This window comes from Indicator indicator, unplaced genomic scaffold (genome assembly GCF_027791375.1).
Source record: "Indicator indicator isolate 239-I01 unplaced genomic scaffold, UM_Iind_1.1 iindUn_scaffold_74, whole genome shotgun sequence".
Taxonomy (NCBI): domain Eukaryota; kingdom Metazoa; phylum Chordata; class Aves; order Piciformes; family Indicatoridae; genus Indicator; species Indicator indicator.
In genome coordinates this window covers 113,687-129,326 of record NW_026539201.1, presented here as the reverse complement: position 1 = coordinate 129,326, position 15,640 = coordinate 113,687, and the positions used below count along the sequence as shown (strand labels likewise).

The window sequence follows — 15,640 nt, the reverse complement described above, 5'->3', positions numbered from 1 at the left end:
GCCTCGCCCCGCCCCTCGCGGCCCCGCCCCGTCGCCCCATTGGTCCCGCCGCGGCGGGGGGGCGGTTGGAGGCGGTTGAAGACCGGACCCGGGAGGGGAGGGGGCTGTTCGGTCTGGGTCTGCCGTTAGCGCTGCCGTTGCTGCTGCCGCCACTGTCACCATGGGCACGATTCCGCAGCGCCTGCAGCGCTTCCTTGAGCGCCCCGGGCCGCTCGGTGACCTGCTGGGGCGGTTGGAAGCCCGCACCGGTGTCCAACGGCTCTACCTGGCCTCAGGTGCGACCGGCGTACCCTTCCCTCCCCGCTCCCCCTACCTCCCGGTGGGCTGTGTTGCCTGCTCCTTCCCTGCCCCCTTTCTTATTCCGGTGAGACTTGAGGGTCTCTTTCCTGGGGTGTCCTGGAAGACCCTCGCCCTGCCTTTGGGTTGTGAACGGGGGGAACGGGTAGGGGAGTGGGCAGGGCAGGCTGGGCATGGGCTGGCTAATAAGCAGGGTAGGTAGGGCACAGGCAGGTAATAGGCAGGGCAGGCAGGACCCTCCGTTTGGGGGCTGCTGTGTGCCCTCCTTGCCTGGGGTCACGTTGGGTAGGGGGGCAAGGGGGTGGCTGCCTTGGCAGGTGTGACATCCCACTCCCCCTAGCCTGAAAGGAGGTAGACTCCAAAACAGGCAGGGTCTGAGATGGAGGTGTCAGCAAAACCCCCTTCCTCCCCCCACCCCAAGAAGCCTGGTCCTGAGGTGGAGAAGGGTAGGGGGGAGCAGGGACTTCCCTGAGGGCAGAGCCCCCAGATCGTGCCGGGTCAGAAATGGGAGTGCCTGTCCCTGTGTCCTGCCTGTCCCTCGTGTCCCAGTCATCAGGTGTGGGGGGAAAGGTCTGGCAGGTAATGAGATCCTGTTTGTTCATTAATAAGAAACCAGCTGGCACCTCCCTGGGGAGCGTTCTCCTGGCACACCACGGCCCCTCACCTCTGTCCTTGGCCCCGTGCCACTCTGTGCCAGTCTAGATTTGGCCTTTTACCTAAAAAGGTGCAGTTGTTATGGCTCAGGGTTGCCCCCATCTCACTGGGCACTTTCCCTGCCTTTTGCCTCCCAGGGCCATGGGAAGGGCTCCACGAAGGGGCAGGTTGTGTGTTTGGATGTGGCATGTGGTGCTTGAGCATCTGCCAAGGGAAAATGATCCTGGGCATGCTCAAGCCTGAGGGACTTTTGGGGGCAGAGGGGAAGCACCAAGGAAGGACAGTCCTAAGCTGCTGTGCCCTGTGCTAAACCCTAAACCAACCTCACCCCCATTTCTCCTTCTCCCCAGCTCTGGAGTGATTCCCAATTTCTGGCACAGCCTGGCCAGGGTTGGTTCTGCACCCCAGGGCTGTAGTTTGAAGCCCACCCTGCCTGCCCCCTCTGGGTGGCACAGCCAGGTCAGCCACGTGGTGGCTTCAGCTGGGTCAAACCCATCCTGGAGGGGGGCTTCTGGCCCCTTCCTCAGGCAGGGGGTGACTGTCCCCCCAGCTGCTTGCCCTCTGTGCAGGGACAGGCAGCACAGGATGGCCTCAGCCTCTCTGGGTGAAGCTTTTCCCTTGGTTTGGTTTGGGGTTTTGGTTTTGTTTTTTTTTTTTTTTGCTGTTACATAAATTTCTCTGGGGGCTAAACTTAGCCTCTGAAATCCTTCCTAAGGCTCCTGGGGTTAAGGAAACCCAGCTCTGCCTCACCCCCACTCCTGCATTTTCCTCACTGGGAGCTCTTGTGACTGCTCCAAAGCTACCTTTGCTCCTTCTCTCCTCCCAGCAAAGCTTTTCTGTTTTTGTCACCAGGGTCGTGCCTGCCACATGCCACGGGGGGGCAAGAGCAGGGCACAGAACTGCTGCAGTCAGCAGAGTGGGGATAATCCAGGCTCCCAGCCCCAGCCAGGGCTTTCCTCTGAGCCTCTGGGTTAATTCCTGCCTCTCCTGCAGGCCAAGGTGCTTATGGTGATGGAGGAGTTGGGGCTGTGGCAGGAAACGTCCCCAGTCTGCTGTCCTGCCCTCTGCCCCTTGGAGGGCTGCGTGCTGGCTGCCCCAGGCAGGTTGGGAGGGAGCTGCTGGCACCTCTGAGCCCACCCAGGAGCTATGGTTTGGGCACTGAGGGCTCCTTACCACATCTGCCAGCTCCACTGGTCCTGCCTCCTGGAAGTGTCTGAGGGTTGGGAAGGCTTTGGAGGACCAAAGCTTTTTTTTTTTTGCCTTTTTTTTTTTTTTTCTTTTGTAAGGATTTAATTGAATAAGAGGGAGGCAGGATTGGATTGCTGGGCCTCAGGGTGTGGGGGAGGGGGATGGGGGGAGCTGAAGCCTTACCCAGTGGTGGCTGCTTGGCACAAGCACATGCAGGAGACCTGTGCTGGGAGCAGAAGGGAGAGGTGAAAGCTGCTCCTGGGCACTTGGCTCCTGTGCAGGGCTTGTCCTGGAGCAGCTGTTAGCTAAATGCTAAGTGAAGGGTCTGGAGAACAGGGCTGGGGAGGAGCAGCTGAGGGGACTGGGGGTGTTTAGTGTTGAGAGGAGGAGGCTGAGGGGAGACTTCATTGCTCTCTACAGCTCCCTGAGGTTGCAGTGAGGTGGGGGTTGGGCTCTGCTCCTTAGAATCAGAGAGGAAATAGCCTGAACTTGTGCCAGGGGAGGGTTAGGTTGGAGATGAGGAACAATTTCTTTGCTGCCAGAGTGGTCAGGGACTGGCACAGGCTGCCCAGGGAGGTGCTGGAGTCCCCATCCCTGGAGGTGTTCCAGAGCCCTGTGGCCACGGTGGTGTTGGGTTGAAGGTTGGACTCAATGATCTCAGAAGGCTTTTCCAACTGGAGGAGAAGCTCAGGGCCTTGACTTTGGACCACAGGTGTGTGCTAAAGTCTCTGCTTGCAATGTGCCTGCAGCCTTGGCCCAGGTCCAGACCTGCAGCAGGTTGCAAGTGTGGAGGAGGAGGAGGAGGTGGTGGTAAAGTCCCTTCTGAGCCAGGGAGGGGACACAGAGTGACAGGACCAGGGATGAGTGAGTGGCTGAGCTCCACAAGAGCCTCTGCTGGGTGCTGTGGCTCAGTGCAGCTCCATGAGCACCATGGCTGAGCACCTCCATAGCCTGGTGTGTGGGGAAGGTCCTACTGGAATCATGGAATGCCAGGTTGGAAGGGACCTTCCAGGCTGGAGAAGAGCAGCCTGAGGGGGATCTGATCAGTGCTGAGCAACATTTCAGGGGTGGGCATCAGGAGGGTGGCACCAGGCTGTGTTCAGTGGTGCCCAGTGCCAGGGCAAGGGGGCAGTGGGCACAAACCTGCCCAGCAGAAGTTGCATCTGAACATGAGGAGGAACTTCTGGCACTGAAGGGTGGTGGAGCCCTGGAGCAGGTGGTGGAGTCTCCATCTCTGGAGACATCCAAACCCTGCTTGGATATGTTCCTGTGTGACCTTCTCTAGGTGCCCCTGCCCTGGCAGGAGGGTTGGGCTGGATGCTCTCCAGAGCTCCCTTCCAACCTTTCCCACTCTGTGACGCTGTGACCTGAAGGTTCCCCTGGTCCAACCTTTCTATCCAGGCCCCAGTCTGGTTGAAATGAGCTGGCCCAGCACCCTGTCAAGCTGAGTCTTTGATCTGTCCCACGTAGGGGACTCCACCACTTCCCCTGGGAGATGATTCCAGCCTCTGACTGTTCCCATGGTGACCAATTTTCTTCTGGGGTCCAACTGGAAACTCCCCAGCAGGACCCTGTCCCCCTTGCCCCTTGGGAAAAGGGAGTCTCCAGCTTCTTGGGGGCCACCCTTTATGTCTTGGTGGATAAGGTCTCCCCTAAACCTTCTCAAGGCTGAGCAAAGCCAGTTCAAAATGGGCAGGGGGTGGTGGGTTATCCCCAGCTGGAGGGTCTGCCACAGCTCTCCTCCCTCTTGGGCTGAGCTGGGGTCTCTCCTGTCCATTCTGGGGTGGGCAGAGGGGGTGACTGTGCCTTCTGTCCCCCTCCCCTGGCAGGTTCTGTGGTGTTCCTGGGGCTGTACCTCATGTTTGGCTACGGTGCCTCCCTGCTCTGCAACCTCATCGGCTTCACCTACCCTGCCTATGCCTCGTGAGTACCACCCAGCCTCTGGGCAGCCTCTGGGCAGCCTCTGGGCACCTGAGGCTCTCCTGATCAGTGGAGCTGCAGTGGCTCCAGAGGAAGCCACCAAGATGATCAGAGGGCTGGAGAAGCTCCCCTATGGAGCAGGCTGGGAGAGTTGGAGCTGTTCAGCCTGGAGAAGGGAAGGCTCCAGGGAGACCTCAGAGCAGCTTTCCAGGACCTGAAGGAGGCTTCAGGAGAGCTGGGGAGGGACTGTGGATAAGGGCTGGGAGTGCCAGGATGAGGGAGAATGGCTTGGAGCTGGGAGAGGGGAGATTGAGACTGGAGATGAAGAAGAAATTGTTGAGAGTGAGGGTGGGGAGAGACTGGCACAGGTTGCCCAGGGAGGTTGTGGCTGTCTCCTACTTGGAGGTGCTCAAGGCCAGGCTGGATGAGGCCCTGGGCTGGTGGGAGGTGTCCCTGCCCATGGCAGGAGGGTTAGAACTGGATGACCTTTCAGGTCCCTTCCAACCCAACCCATGGCCAATTAGTTATGCTTGGGAAGCTCTTGAGACCTTCCTGCAAGCACTGGGACCTGGCACAGTCCCCTTGTGGGATGGCAGCACCTGGTGGGCAGCTTTGCTTCAGGGTTTGGAGGAGCTGACTCTGGCAGCAGGACTTGCAGCTGCAGTGCCCTTCCCTTCTCCTTCCACAGCATCAAAGCCATTGAGAGCTCCAGCAAGGAAGATGACACCACCTGGCTCACCTACTGGGTGGTCTATGGTGTCTTCAGCATAGCAGAAGCCTTCTCTGACCTCTTCCTCTACTGGTTCCCCTTCTACTATGCTGGGAAGGTAACAGCTTTGTCCTCCCACCCCAGGGCTGAGCTTGGAGGAACCAACTGTGGTGGGCTCTGCCCCATGATCAGGGTGGTGGTGGAGGCAATGATGAGACTGTGGGAGGTCCACAGTCCAGCATGGAGCTCCCTGCAGGCACCTCAGCTCCTGGGACCCCTCCAGTGAGCTCCAACCTTTGGGCCAGGCTGGGAGGAGGGGGAGGCACTGCAGCAGCTCAGCTGCTGTTCCATCACTCTCCCCATCCTGGGGGGTCTCTGGCTTGGCTCCTACCCTGCCAAATTCTAGCTCTGGAGCATCTCCTCCTCCCCACAGTGCCTGTTCCTGGTGTGGTGCATGGCCCCTGTGACATGGAATGGATCCCAGGTGCTCTACCAGAACTTCGTCCGGCCCTACTTCCTCAAGCACCACCAGGCTGTGGACAATGTCTTGGGTGACCTGGGCACCAAAGCCCTGGATGCAGCTTCTACTGTCACCAAAGAAGGTAGCACAGGTCCCTCAAGCCTTGCTCCATGCCCAGGGCAGGTGGTTTCCATGGAGCATGGATCTGGGATGCCGGTGGGCTCTGGTTTTCATGACCAGCAGCCATCCCCCTGGCACTGCCCCTGGCACACAGGGAGTTCATGCTCCTCTCTCTCCTTCTCTTTCTCCTCCTGGCACCTCGTGGTGCAGTCCTGCAGACTCTGGCCAGCAGCAGAGCCAGGCTGGCAGCCGAGATGGCACCGCAGCTCACCCTGTCTGTATGTACAGAGCAGCAGCTCAGCTGCAGGGAGGAAGGATGCTTCTGCCTGAGCCACCCTCATGCTGCTGCCACCAGCTGCTTGGCCAGGTCCTGCAGCCAGCTGGGGCCACCTTGGCACCAGCCAAAGCAAGCTCCTGCTCTTGCAGGTGCTGGTGTGGCTCACACACAACCATCCTCTTCTCCCGTGGCATGGGTAGAGCAGGGGCTTTGCCTCTGTAGCCAGACCCCAGCTGTGTGTCCTCCTTTTCTGCAGCCAGACCAAGCCATGCTTTCTCCTCTTCTTTAGCCAGACCCAAGCTGTGTGTCCTCCTCCTCCTCTGTGGCCAGACCCAAGCCGTGTGTCCTCCTCCTCCTCTGTGGCCAGACCCAAGCCGTGTGTCCTCCTCCTCCTCTGTAGCCAGACCCAAGCCGTGTGTCCTCCTCCTCCTCCGTGGCCAGACCCAAGCCGTGTGTCCTCCTCCTCCTCCGTGGCCAGACCCAAGCCGTGTGTCCTCCTCCTCCTCCGCAGGCAGACCCAAGCCGTGTGTCCTCCTCCTCCTCCGTAGGCAGACCCAAGCCGTGTGTCCTCCTCCTCCTCCGTAGGCAGACCCAAGCCGTGTGTCCTCCTCCTCCTCCGTAGGCAGACCCAAGCCGTGTGTCCTCCTCCTCCTCCGCAGGCAGACCCAAGCTGTGTCCCCCTCCTCCTCCGCAGGCAGACCCAAGCTGTGTCCCCCTCCTCCTCCGCAGGCAGACCCAAGCCGTGTGTCCCCCTCCTCCTCCGTAGGCAGACCCAAGCCGTGTGTCCTCCTCCTCCTCCGTAGGCAGACCCAAGCCGTGTGTCCTCCTCCTCCTCCGTAGGCAGACCCAAGCCGTGTGTCCTCCTCCTCCTCCGTAGGCAGACCCAAGCCGTGTGTCCTCCTCCTCCTCCGTAGGCAGACCCAAGCCGTGTGTCCTCCTCCTCCTCCGTAGGCAGACCCAAGCCGTGTGTCCTCCTCCTCCTCCGTAGGCAGACCCAAGCCGTGTGTCCTCCTCCTCCTCCGTAGGCAGACCCAAGCCGTGTGTCCTCCTCCTCCTCCGTAGGCAGACCCAAGCCGTGTGTCCTCCTCCTCCTCCGTAGGCAGACCCAAGCCGTGTGTCCTCCTCCTCCTCCGTAGGCAGACCCAAGCCGTGTGTCCTCCTCCTCCTCCGTAGGCAGACCCAAGCCGTGTGTCCTCCTCCTCCTCCGTAGGCAGACCCAAGCCGTGTGTCCTCCTCCTCCTCCGTAGGCAGACCCAAGCCGTGTGTCCTCCTCCTCCTCCGTAGGCAGACCCAAGCCGTGTGTCCTCCTCCTCCTCCGTAGGCAGACCCAAGCCGTGTGTCCTCCTCCTCCTCCGTAGGCAGACCCAAGCCGTGTGTCCTCCTCCTCCTCCGTAGGCAGACCCAAGCCGTGTGTCCTCCTCCTCCTCCGTAGGCAGACCCAAGCCGTGTGTCCTCCTCCTCCTCCTTCTCCGTAGGCAGACCCAAGCCGTGTGTCCTCCTCCTCCTCTCCGTAGGCAGACCCAAGCCGTGTGTCCTCCTCCTCCTCTCCGTAGGCAGACCCAAGCCGTGTGTCCTCCTCCTCCTCCTTCTCCGTAGGCAGACCCAAGCCGTGTGTCCTCCTCCTCCTCCTTCTCCGTAGGCAGACCCAAGCCGTGTGTCCTCCTCCTCCTCCTTCTCCGTAGGCAGACCCAAGCCGTGTGTCCTCCTCCTCCTCCTTCTCCGTAGGCAGACCCAAGCCGTGTGTCCTCCTCCTCCTCCTTCTCCGTAGGCAGACCCAAGCCGTGTGTCCTCCTCCTCCTCCTTCTCCGTAGGCAGACCCAAGCCGTGTGTCCTCCTCCTCCTCCTTCTCCGTAGGCAGACCCAAGCCGTGTGTCCTCCTCCTCCTCCTTCTCCGTAGGCAGACCCAAGCCGTGTGTCCTCCTCCTCCTCCTTCTCCGTAGGCAGACCCAAGCCGTGTGTCCTCCTCCTCTCCTCTCCGTAGGCAGACCCAAGCCGTGTGTCCTCCTCCTCCTCCTCTCCGTAGGCAGACCCAAGCCGTGTGTCCTCCTCCTCCTCTCGTAGGCAGACCCAAGCCGTGTGTCCTCCTCCTCCTTCTCCGTAGGCAGACCCAAGCCGTGTGTCCTCCTCCTCCTCCTTCTCCGTAGGCAGACCCAAGCCGTGTGTCCTCCTCCTCCTCCTTCTCCGTAGGCAGACCCAAGCCGTGTGTCCTCCTCCTCCTCCTTCTCCGTAGGCAGACCCAAGCCGTGTGTCCTCCTCCTCCTCCTTCTCCGTAGGCAGACCCAAGCCGTGTGTCCTCCTCCTCCTCCTTCTCCGTAGGCAGCCCCAAGCCGTGTGTCCTCCTCCTCCTCCTTCTCCGTAGGCAGCCCCAAGCCGTGTGTCCTCCTCCTCCTCCTTCTCCGTAGGCAGCCCCAAGCCGTGTGTCCTCCTCCTCCTCCTTCTCCGTAGGCAGCCCCAAGCCGTGTGTCCTCCTCCTTCTCTGTAGGCAGCCCCAAGCCGTGTGTCCTCCTCCTCCTCCTTCTCCGTAGGCAGCCCTCTAAGCCGTGTGTCCTCCTCCCTATCCTGATCCCAAGCTCCATATCCTCCGTTTCCACAGCCCTATCCCGACCCCATGCCCCCATCCCGGTGGCCGCTGCTCCAGGGACAAGCCCTAACTCCTTTCCCTTGTTTCCCCGCAGCCTCCAGAGCAGCCCTGAACATCTCACATGGAACGAAGCACGACTGAAAGAAGCCTCCGGTGGCCTCGGTACCGGCACTGTGACCCCGAGCCTGGGGCTTGTATCCCTCTGGACTTGGATTTGGGCCGGGGCCGCACCGCTGCTATCCCCCCAATAAACTCCCGTAACTCTCCTGGTGCTACCGAGCGGCTCCTTTAAGAAGGGGAGGGGCTGGGCAGGGCTCTGGGGGAAGCGGCGGCGGAGGGGAGGGGGGGCGCGGCTGGATGACGTGATCCGGAACGCGCCGGAAGTGACGTCACGGGGAGGTGGCAGTGTCGCGGCAGTGGCCGGCAGGAGCGCGGAGGATGAGGAGCGGGGCAGGGTAGAGCCTTTGCTTGCCGGTTTGTCTTTCCTGGAGTGGGGCGGGGGGTTGAAGGGGTTTGTTTGTCTGTGTGTGTGTGTCCCGGGGGAGTGTGTCTGTCTGTCCGTCCCGAGGAGAGGCTGGGAGGAGTGGGGTGAATGGGTGCTTGTCCGTCCTGAGCGACGGGGCAGCGCTGTGTCTGTCTGTCCTGAGGTGGACAAGGTGGAAGGGGCTCTGTCTGTCCGTCCCAGGAGCGAGGTGGCGATTGGGGTATCTGTTTTGCCTGTTTGGGAGGGGAATAGGAAGGGCGTCGACCTGTCCTGGGGTTGGGAGAGGGGATGTCTGTCTGTCTAGAGCGAGGAGAGGAAGTAGGTCCGTCCGGAGAGGCAGTGAAAGGGTCTGTCTGTCTGTCTGTCTTGGAGTGGGCAAGGGAGTGGGGGATCGTGCCTGTTTGTCTGTCCCAGAAGCAGGGTTGGGTTGGTTTGTCTGTCTAGGAGGGGCATGAGGGGGTCTGTCCATCGTAGGGCAGGGAAGTGGGAGGTCTGTCTGTCTCGACGGGCAAAGAGAGAGCTGCTGGCTGTTCTGGGCGGGGAGGAAGTCTGTCTGGTGGGGGGCAGTGAGTGGATTCTGCCTGTCTGGGAGGGGGACAGCAAGAGGGAAGATCTGTGTGCCTGTCTGAAGGGCGGCACAGTGGGGGTCAGTCTGCCAGCTGGGCTGGGGGCAGCACAGCCTACTCATCCCACACTCCCCCCCCCTCAGCCCCTGCCTATGAGGCCACCCCGTGATGAGCTCCAAGGTCAAGCGGGTGCTGCCCACCCGCCCTGAGCCCCCCAGCGTGGAGCAGATCCTGGCTGATGTGCAGAGCACCCACCCCGGGGACCCCATCTTCATCCTCCCCACTGAGCCCAGTCAAGACCACGGCCCCTCCTCAGGTGAGCCCCTGGGGTTTGTGGGGAGCAGCAGGGGTGGGGGGGGGGATAGACTGGTTGAAGTATTTGGGTTGGGAAAGCTCTCTGAGATCATCCAATCCAAGCAGCAACCCAACACCACCATGGCCACCAAACCTTGGCCCCAGGTGCCATGGCCACACATTTCTTGACCAGCTCCAGGCATGGGCACTCCACCACCTCCCTGGGCAGCCTGTGCCAATCCCTGACCACTCTGGCAGCAAAGAAATTGTTCCTCATCTCCAACCTTCCCCTCCCCTGGTGCAATATTTCCTCTTGTCCTATCTCTTGTTCCTTGGGAGCAGAGCCCAACCCCCCACCTCCCTGCAACCTGCTTTCAGGGAGCTGTAAGGTGCCAGAAGGTCTCCTCTCAGCCTCCTCTTCTCCAGGCTGAACACCCCCAGTTCCCTCAGCTGCTCCTCACCAGCTCTGCTCTCCAGAGCCTTCCCCAGCCAGAGTGATTTCCTCTCCTCCTATCACCTGATCCTAGGGAGCAGAGCCCAACCCCTGCCTCACTGCAGCCTCAGGGAGCTGTAGAGAGCAGTGAGCTCTCCCCTCAGCCTCCTCCTCTCCACACTAAACACCCCAAGCTCCCTCAGCTGCTCCTCTCCAGACCCTTCCCCACTTTCATTCCCCTTCTCTGCACCCACCCCACCCCCCTCACTGTCCCTTCTCGGCCTGCGGTGCCCAAACCTCCGCTCGGTACTCCCAAGTCCCAGTTCCCTCCTCTGAGGGAGCTTCTTCTTGCTCTGCCTCCCTATCCAGGCTCCCCCTCCAGCCCTGCTGAGGAGGAGAGGGAGAGGCTGTACCAGCTGAGCCGTTCCTACGTGGGGATGAATCAGCAGCTGCAGGAGGCCCGGGAGCGGCTGCGGGAGCAGCGGGAGGAGCTGCTGCGGGCACGGGCGGCGCTGGAACACGACATCGCCCACATGAGGCAGAAAGCCTGCTGAGCTCTGCCCACTCCGCCTCCCCCCACTCAGCCCTTGGCACACCTCCCTGGGCACCCTGGACTCTGGCTGGCTGCCTCAGGGCACCCAGCATTGGCAGAACCTTGGCGTAGGGCACCGCCTGGCGGCGCCGCCGCCGCTCGACCTTTCCCCCCAGGGAGCACTGGCAGCCGGGGAGGGGCGCGGTGGTAAAGTCCTGGTGTGGGTTGAAAAAAAGCTCATTTGGTGCCCACTGCCCCTCCTGCCCAGGGTTGGGTAGGGGGCATGTCCTCAGTGCCCTCTCGCTGCCCCTTCACCTACGACTTCTCCATCTGGTACTGCCCCGAGGACGACGCCGTCGCCTCCCGCATCTCGCAGCGCCTGCAGCAGGAGGGCTTCCGGGGCTATGCAGAGCACCAGGACCAAGTGGCTGGCACCTCTGTCATCCTCAGCACCCACCAGGCGCTGGAGGCCAGCAGGGTGGCCATCTTCCTCTTCTCTGCCAAGTCCCTGGGGGACCCTTGGTGCCAGCGCGTGTCCGAGTGGAGCCTCTGCCAGGTGGTGCAGCACGGCAGGACCAAGCTGATCCCCGTGTGCGTGGGGGTGGGGGAGGCTGAGGTGCCTCCCTTCCTCCAGCACCTCACCAAGCTGCAGTACCAGACTGAGTTCTTCTTTGACAGGCTCCTGGCCAGCCTCAGAAGATCCTGCTTGGCTGTCAGCAAAGCCAGACCTGCCCCAGCCTCCAAAGCCAAGAGCTGAGGGAGCAGGGCTGCTTCGACAGAGCCCCTTTAGGAAGCCAGGGTCTGGTTTTCCAGCCCCCTTTAGGAGCCAGGGTCTGGTTTTCCAGCTCCCTTTGGGAGCCAGGGTCTGGTTTTCCAGCCCCCTTTAGGAGCCAGGGTCTGGTTTTCCAGCCCCTTCTGGGAGCCAGGGGCAGGATTTTCCAGCCCCTTCTGGGAGCCAGGGGCAGGATTTTCCAGCCCCTTCTGGGAGCCAGGATCTGGGTTTCCAGCCCCCTCTGGGAGCCAGGGGCAGGATTTTCCAGCCCCCTCTGGGAGCCAGGGTCTGGTTTTGAGGCCTCTTTTGGTTCTGGGGGCTGGAGATCAGTTCTGCAGCCTGTTCAGGCTGCACCTCCTGGTTTTCCAGCCCCTTTGGGATGCTGGAGCTGTTTTCCCAGCTAGTTTGGGGACCAGGGCCTGATTTTTGCTGCCTCTTCAGTGGCCAAGGGACACTTTTTCAGCTTCTTTGGGGCCTGATGTCCTCACAGCCAGGGTGGCAGGACCAGAATTGTACCATACTGCTAATAAAGGTGGGGGCAAGAGGTTCCCCCCAGCCCTGGGGTCATTAAAAGTCCTTCATGGAGAGCTCAGGGGGCACTTTTTTTGTCCCTGCACCCCTGTGGTGCTGAGGGCAAGCAGGAGGTGAAGTCAAAATGAAAGCCTGGGGGATTCTGGGGTCGCTGCTGGGGGCTCTTAGCAGGGGGCTGTGTCCCTGCACTGCTCTCCTGTGGTGTGACATCTCCTCTGTCCCCCCGCCAGGGGCATCGCTGCAGGGGGACAAGAGGGGGGGGAGAGGGACAGCCTGGGGCTGCTGCTGACCCTCCCTGTGGGTTGAGCACTGGGAGGGTGGCTTGAGGGTGCCTGCTGGGCTCACTGCCCAGGGTGGGTGGCATGGATGGAGCTGCTGGGTGGGGATCCCTTCCCCCCCCAAAGCCTTTTCCTCGTGGCTGGGGAGCAGGCTGGGGACAGAATCTTCTCTTCCCAGCAGTGAAAGGTTGGCTCCAGCCAGCATTGATCATTGATCATTGATCCAGCCATGAGGCCACACCCCACTCCCGGCCTTACCTGGTGTCCATCCAGTCCTGGGGGGGAGGGTTCCATGCCTGTGGGGGTGCTGAGCAGGCGCTGGGAGCTGACAGCGCCTGGTGAGTCCAGCACGGCCCCGAGGTTGAGTTGGGGAGGGCCTTCGGGAAGTGGGGTGGGGGCTCCACGTGGCTGTGGCCCACCCCAGACCCTCCCCAATGTCCCCTTCTGCTGTGGGGCAGGATGAAGAAGGTCGCTGGCAGGGTGGTCGTGGGGCCGCGCAGCCTGGGGCTGCCTCCCAGACCTTCCCCACCCGAGCAGCCTGGCCCCACCCCGGCTACGACCTCCTCCTGCCCGAGGTGAGCTCTGTGCCAGCTGTGGGGGAGGGTTTGCCGCGGGGCTGGAGGATTGTGACCGGCAGCAGTGCCAGAGAGAGCGCCCGGCGGGGCTGGGGAGGCTCAGCCCTCCCTGGTGCAGGATGAGATCCTGGCTGCTGTTTCCTCTCCGCACCTCCCAGCATCTCCCTGCTCCCCTGGGTGCTCAGTGCTCCCCCCCCCCTCAGCCACCCACCACGCTGGGGTGCTCCCTGCCGACCCCCCACCACCATGCCCTGGGGGTCTGACGCTGTCCTCACCCCCTGCCTGCAGCTGGAGGGGAAGGTGGCACCGAGCAGGACACAGAAGCTCATCAGGCTGCAGGGGGCGAGGTGCAGCCTGGCAGGCTGGGGGGGGTCCTTGGGCACGGGTGGGGGGACTCTCACCCGCGCTGCAGGAGCTGGGGGTGACGGTGCTGGACCTCCCCCTGCCCCCCGGTTGTGCGACAACAGCCGCGTGTGGAACGGTGACATCGCCCCCACCGGGATCTGCTTCCAGGGGTACCGCCAGGGCTCAGCACCCTCCGAGGGGAGGAGCCGGGGGGGGAGGTGTGGGTGGCCAAAGGACTTTGCTAAGGGACCAAGAGGCTGCAGAACTCCATCCTCACCCTGAGCTATCGTTCTCTGGTGGGGGGGTACCCCGGGGAGGATGCTGACCCCCAGCAGAGAAGCAAGATGTCCTCTGTGAGGAGGTTCATGCCCCCTTGTTGAGGGTCTGCTCCCCACTGTCGCCAGCAGGGTGACTCTGAGGGTCCCTTGGTGTATTGGGGGAGGGGCTGGAGAGGATGCTCACCCCCAGCAGAGAAGCAGGATGCCCTCCATGGGGAGATCGATGACCCCTGGTTGGAGTCTGCTCCCCATTGTCACCTCCAGCCAGGGTGGCTCTGAGGGTCCCTTGGCCTGGGGTTCCTGGACAGGATAACACCAGGCAGAGGAGCAGGATGCCCTCTGGGGGGGGGGGGGTCCATGCCCCCTTGTTGAGGGTCTGCTCCTCACTGTCACCTCCACCCAGGGTGACAGTGACAGACAGGCCAGGATGGACAGAGCCCAGACCAGACAGACAGACAGCCCGGGCTGGACAGAGCTCAGCTCAGACAGAAAGCCAGCCCAGCCAGCCAGCCCAGGCTGGACAGACAGCCATCCAGCCCAGCCCAGACAGACAAAGAGCCCAGGCTGGCCAGAGCCCAGCCCAGCCAGCCAGCCCAGGCTGAACAGACAGCCCAGTCCAGACAGACAGCCAGACAGCCCCAGCTGGACAGACAGCCCAGCCCAGCCCAGTCCTTCCTATTTACACAGGTTGGGTTTAATTCTTAATACTGTCCAGAGTCCTGGGAAAATAACATCCTTGGTACATAGATACAGAGAGCAGGGGGACACAGGGCACCTCAGAACCCAGTGGCATTGTGGGCAGAGGAGGGCTGATGCCAAGGGCATGATGGACAAGAGCAGGGCTGGGCACTGGGGCTTGAAGGGCTAAGGCCACAGCTGGCACGTGGGGTGATGCTGTGTGGGTCCCCCTGGCACACCGGGGGGCGGGGGGGGGGGGGATGTGTGGTGCCCTCAGGGCTTTTGTCTCCTTTTCTTGGTGCCACTGTGCCAACCACTCCCAGAGCCAAGGCCCCCAGTGTGTGCCCCCCCCACACACACACCCCACACACACCCCCAAGACCTGGGTGCACATCCCTGGGGGCCCCATCCCTGTCCCCACAGCCCTGGTGTTGCCCTAACCTCAGTTTGAACCTCTACACCCCCACAGCCCTGGTGCCACTCTCCAGAGCCCTTCACTGTGTCCCCCCCCAGGTGTATCCCCATGTCCCCATCACCCCCCCAGGTGTATCCCCATGTCCCCATCACCCCATGCCTCTCCCTGCAGCCCCCCTGCCCCCAGGGCACTGGTATGTGGGGACCCCACAGGTCACCCCATCCAAAGCCCTAGGTTGGGCAAAGTGGGAGACAGCCAAAGAGGTTGGGGAGCACCTGGGGGGCCCTTGGGGAGCATCTAGATTGGGGGGGGGGGGTGTCCCTCTATAGCTCATCCCACTCCTGGGGGCTGGGGTGCTCCCCACCCCCATGTCCTGGCAGCAGGAGCAGGGTGGTCCCCAGTGTTTTGAGGGCTGCAGCCCCCCCTGCTCGTGGCTGTAATCCAGTCCTGAGTGGATTTGTGTCCACAGCCACGGGGGACACACTGGGACCCTGGCTGCCAACCAGGCTGGGGCTCTCCTGCCCTGGGGGTGGGATTCTGGGGGGGCTGCAGATGAGGGTGAGGGGCCCCAGACCCTTCTCCAGGGGTTGGGCACCCCAGTGCCAGCTCAGCACCCTGTCCCCCTCCCAGGGCAGCTTCCCCAGCCCAGTGATCCTGTGAGCAGCCACTCAGGATGAGTCCTCCAAGACCCCAGCTGGGCACCACCCAGCCCCTGCCCTGCTTCTCCAGTGCCATTTCCACCCAGCACCACCTTGGACCAGTGCAGGCACCACGGCTGTGGTTCTTCCCCCTCAGCAATCAGCCACAGGCCTTAATTAGGAGCCTCCAGCAGTGCAGATGGGGAGGTCCTGGCCTCCATGTCCTCGTGGCCATGCTCTTTGCCCTCACAAAGCTTCTCCCTGCATTGCTCCAGCCCTTCCCTCCCCCTTGTTAATGAATGAACTGGGATTACTGGGGAGCTGGGCACTGGTGCCAGGACAACCTGAAGCATGTGGCAGAGACCTGGCATTGGGGTGCAGCATGACAGCTCCCAGTGGGCAGGATCAGGCCCTGCTGCCAGCTTCCTAGCAGGCAGGATCAGGCCCTGATCAGTGCTGGTTCAGCCTCTGCCCCAGGTGGGTGAGCAGGATGTGGGGGGACATGGGGATACAAACTCCCCCTCCCCCCCCCAGCTTGTCCCAGGATGTCCATCAGTGGGAAATGGTCACCAAGACTCACCCCCAGCTTGGGGCAATCAGCCTCAGACCCCCACC

The 15,640-nt window shown here is 62.2% G+C and overlaps 2 protein-coding genes across 3 annotated transcripts; both read left to right on the top strand.

Moving 5' to 3' along the window:
- Positions 1–160: 160 nt before the first annotated feature.
- REEP6 (receptor accessory protein 6) lies at positions 161–8,458 on the top strand. Of its 2 annotated transcripts, XM_054398656.1 has the most exons (6): positions 161–275; positions 3,969–4,062; positions 4,748–4,886; positions 5,202–5,370; positions 5,559–5,626; positions 8,301–8,347. In XM_054398656.1, exons 1-6 carry the CDS (start codon positions 161–163, stop codon positions 8,316–8,318), a joined length of 603 nt encoding a protein of 200 aa, XP_054254631.1. In that variant the 3' UTR covers positions 8,319–8,347. The 2 variants fall into 2 exon arrangements, with proteins under 2 accessions (XP_054254631.1, XP_054254632.1); XM_054398657.1 differs by lacking the exon at positions 5,559–5,626 and having other exon boundaries at positions 8,301–8,458.
- A 966-nt stretch (positions 8,459–9,424) lies between these two features.
- CUNH19orf25 (chromosome unknown C19orf25 homolog) lies at positions 9,425–10,537 on the top strand. Its single transcript, XM_054398645.1, has 2 exons — positions 9,425–9,572; positions 10,353–10,537. Exons 1-2 carry the CDS (start codon positions 9,425–9,427, stop codon positions 10,535–10,537), a joined length of 333 nt encoding a protein of 110 aa, XP_054254620.1.
- Positions 10,538–15,640: the final 5,103 nt, after the last annotated feature.

Coding starts and splice junctions, on each gene's coding strand:
- CUNH19orf25 (XM_054398645.1), top strand. CDS start 9,425: ATGAGCTCCAAGGTCAAGCGGGTGCTGCCCACCCGCCCTGAGCCCCCC. Junction 9,573..10,352: donor AGACCACGGCCCCTCCTCAG/GTGAGCCCCTGG, acceptor CTCCCTATCCAG/GCTCCCCCTCCAGCCCTGCT.
- REEP6 (XM_054398656.1), top strand. CDS start 161: ATGGGCACGATTCCGCAGCGCCTGCAGCGCTTCCTTGAGCGCCCCGGG. Junction 276..3,968: donor ACGGCTCTACCTGGCCTCAG/GTGCGACCGGCG, acceptor CTCCCCTGGCAG/GTTCTGTGGTGTTCCTGGGG. Junction 4,887..5,201: donor CCTTCTACTATGCTGGGAAG/GTAACAGCTTTG, acceptor TCCTCCCCACAG/TGCCTGTTCCTGGTGTGGTG.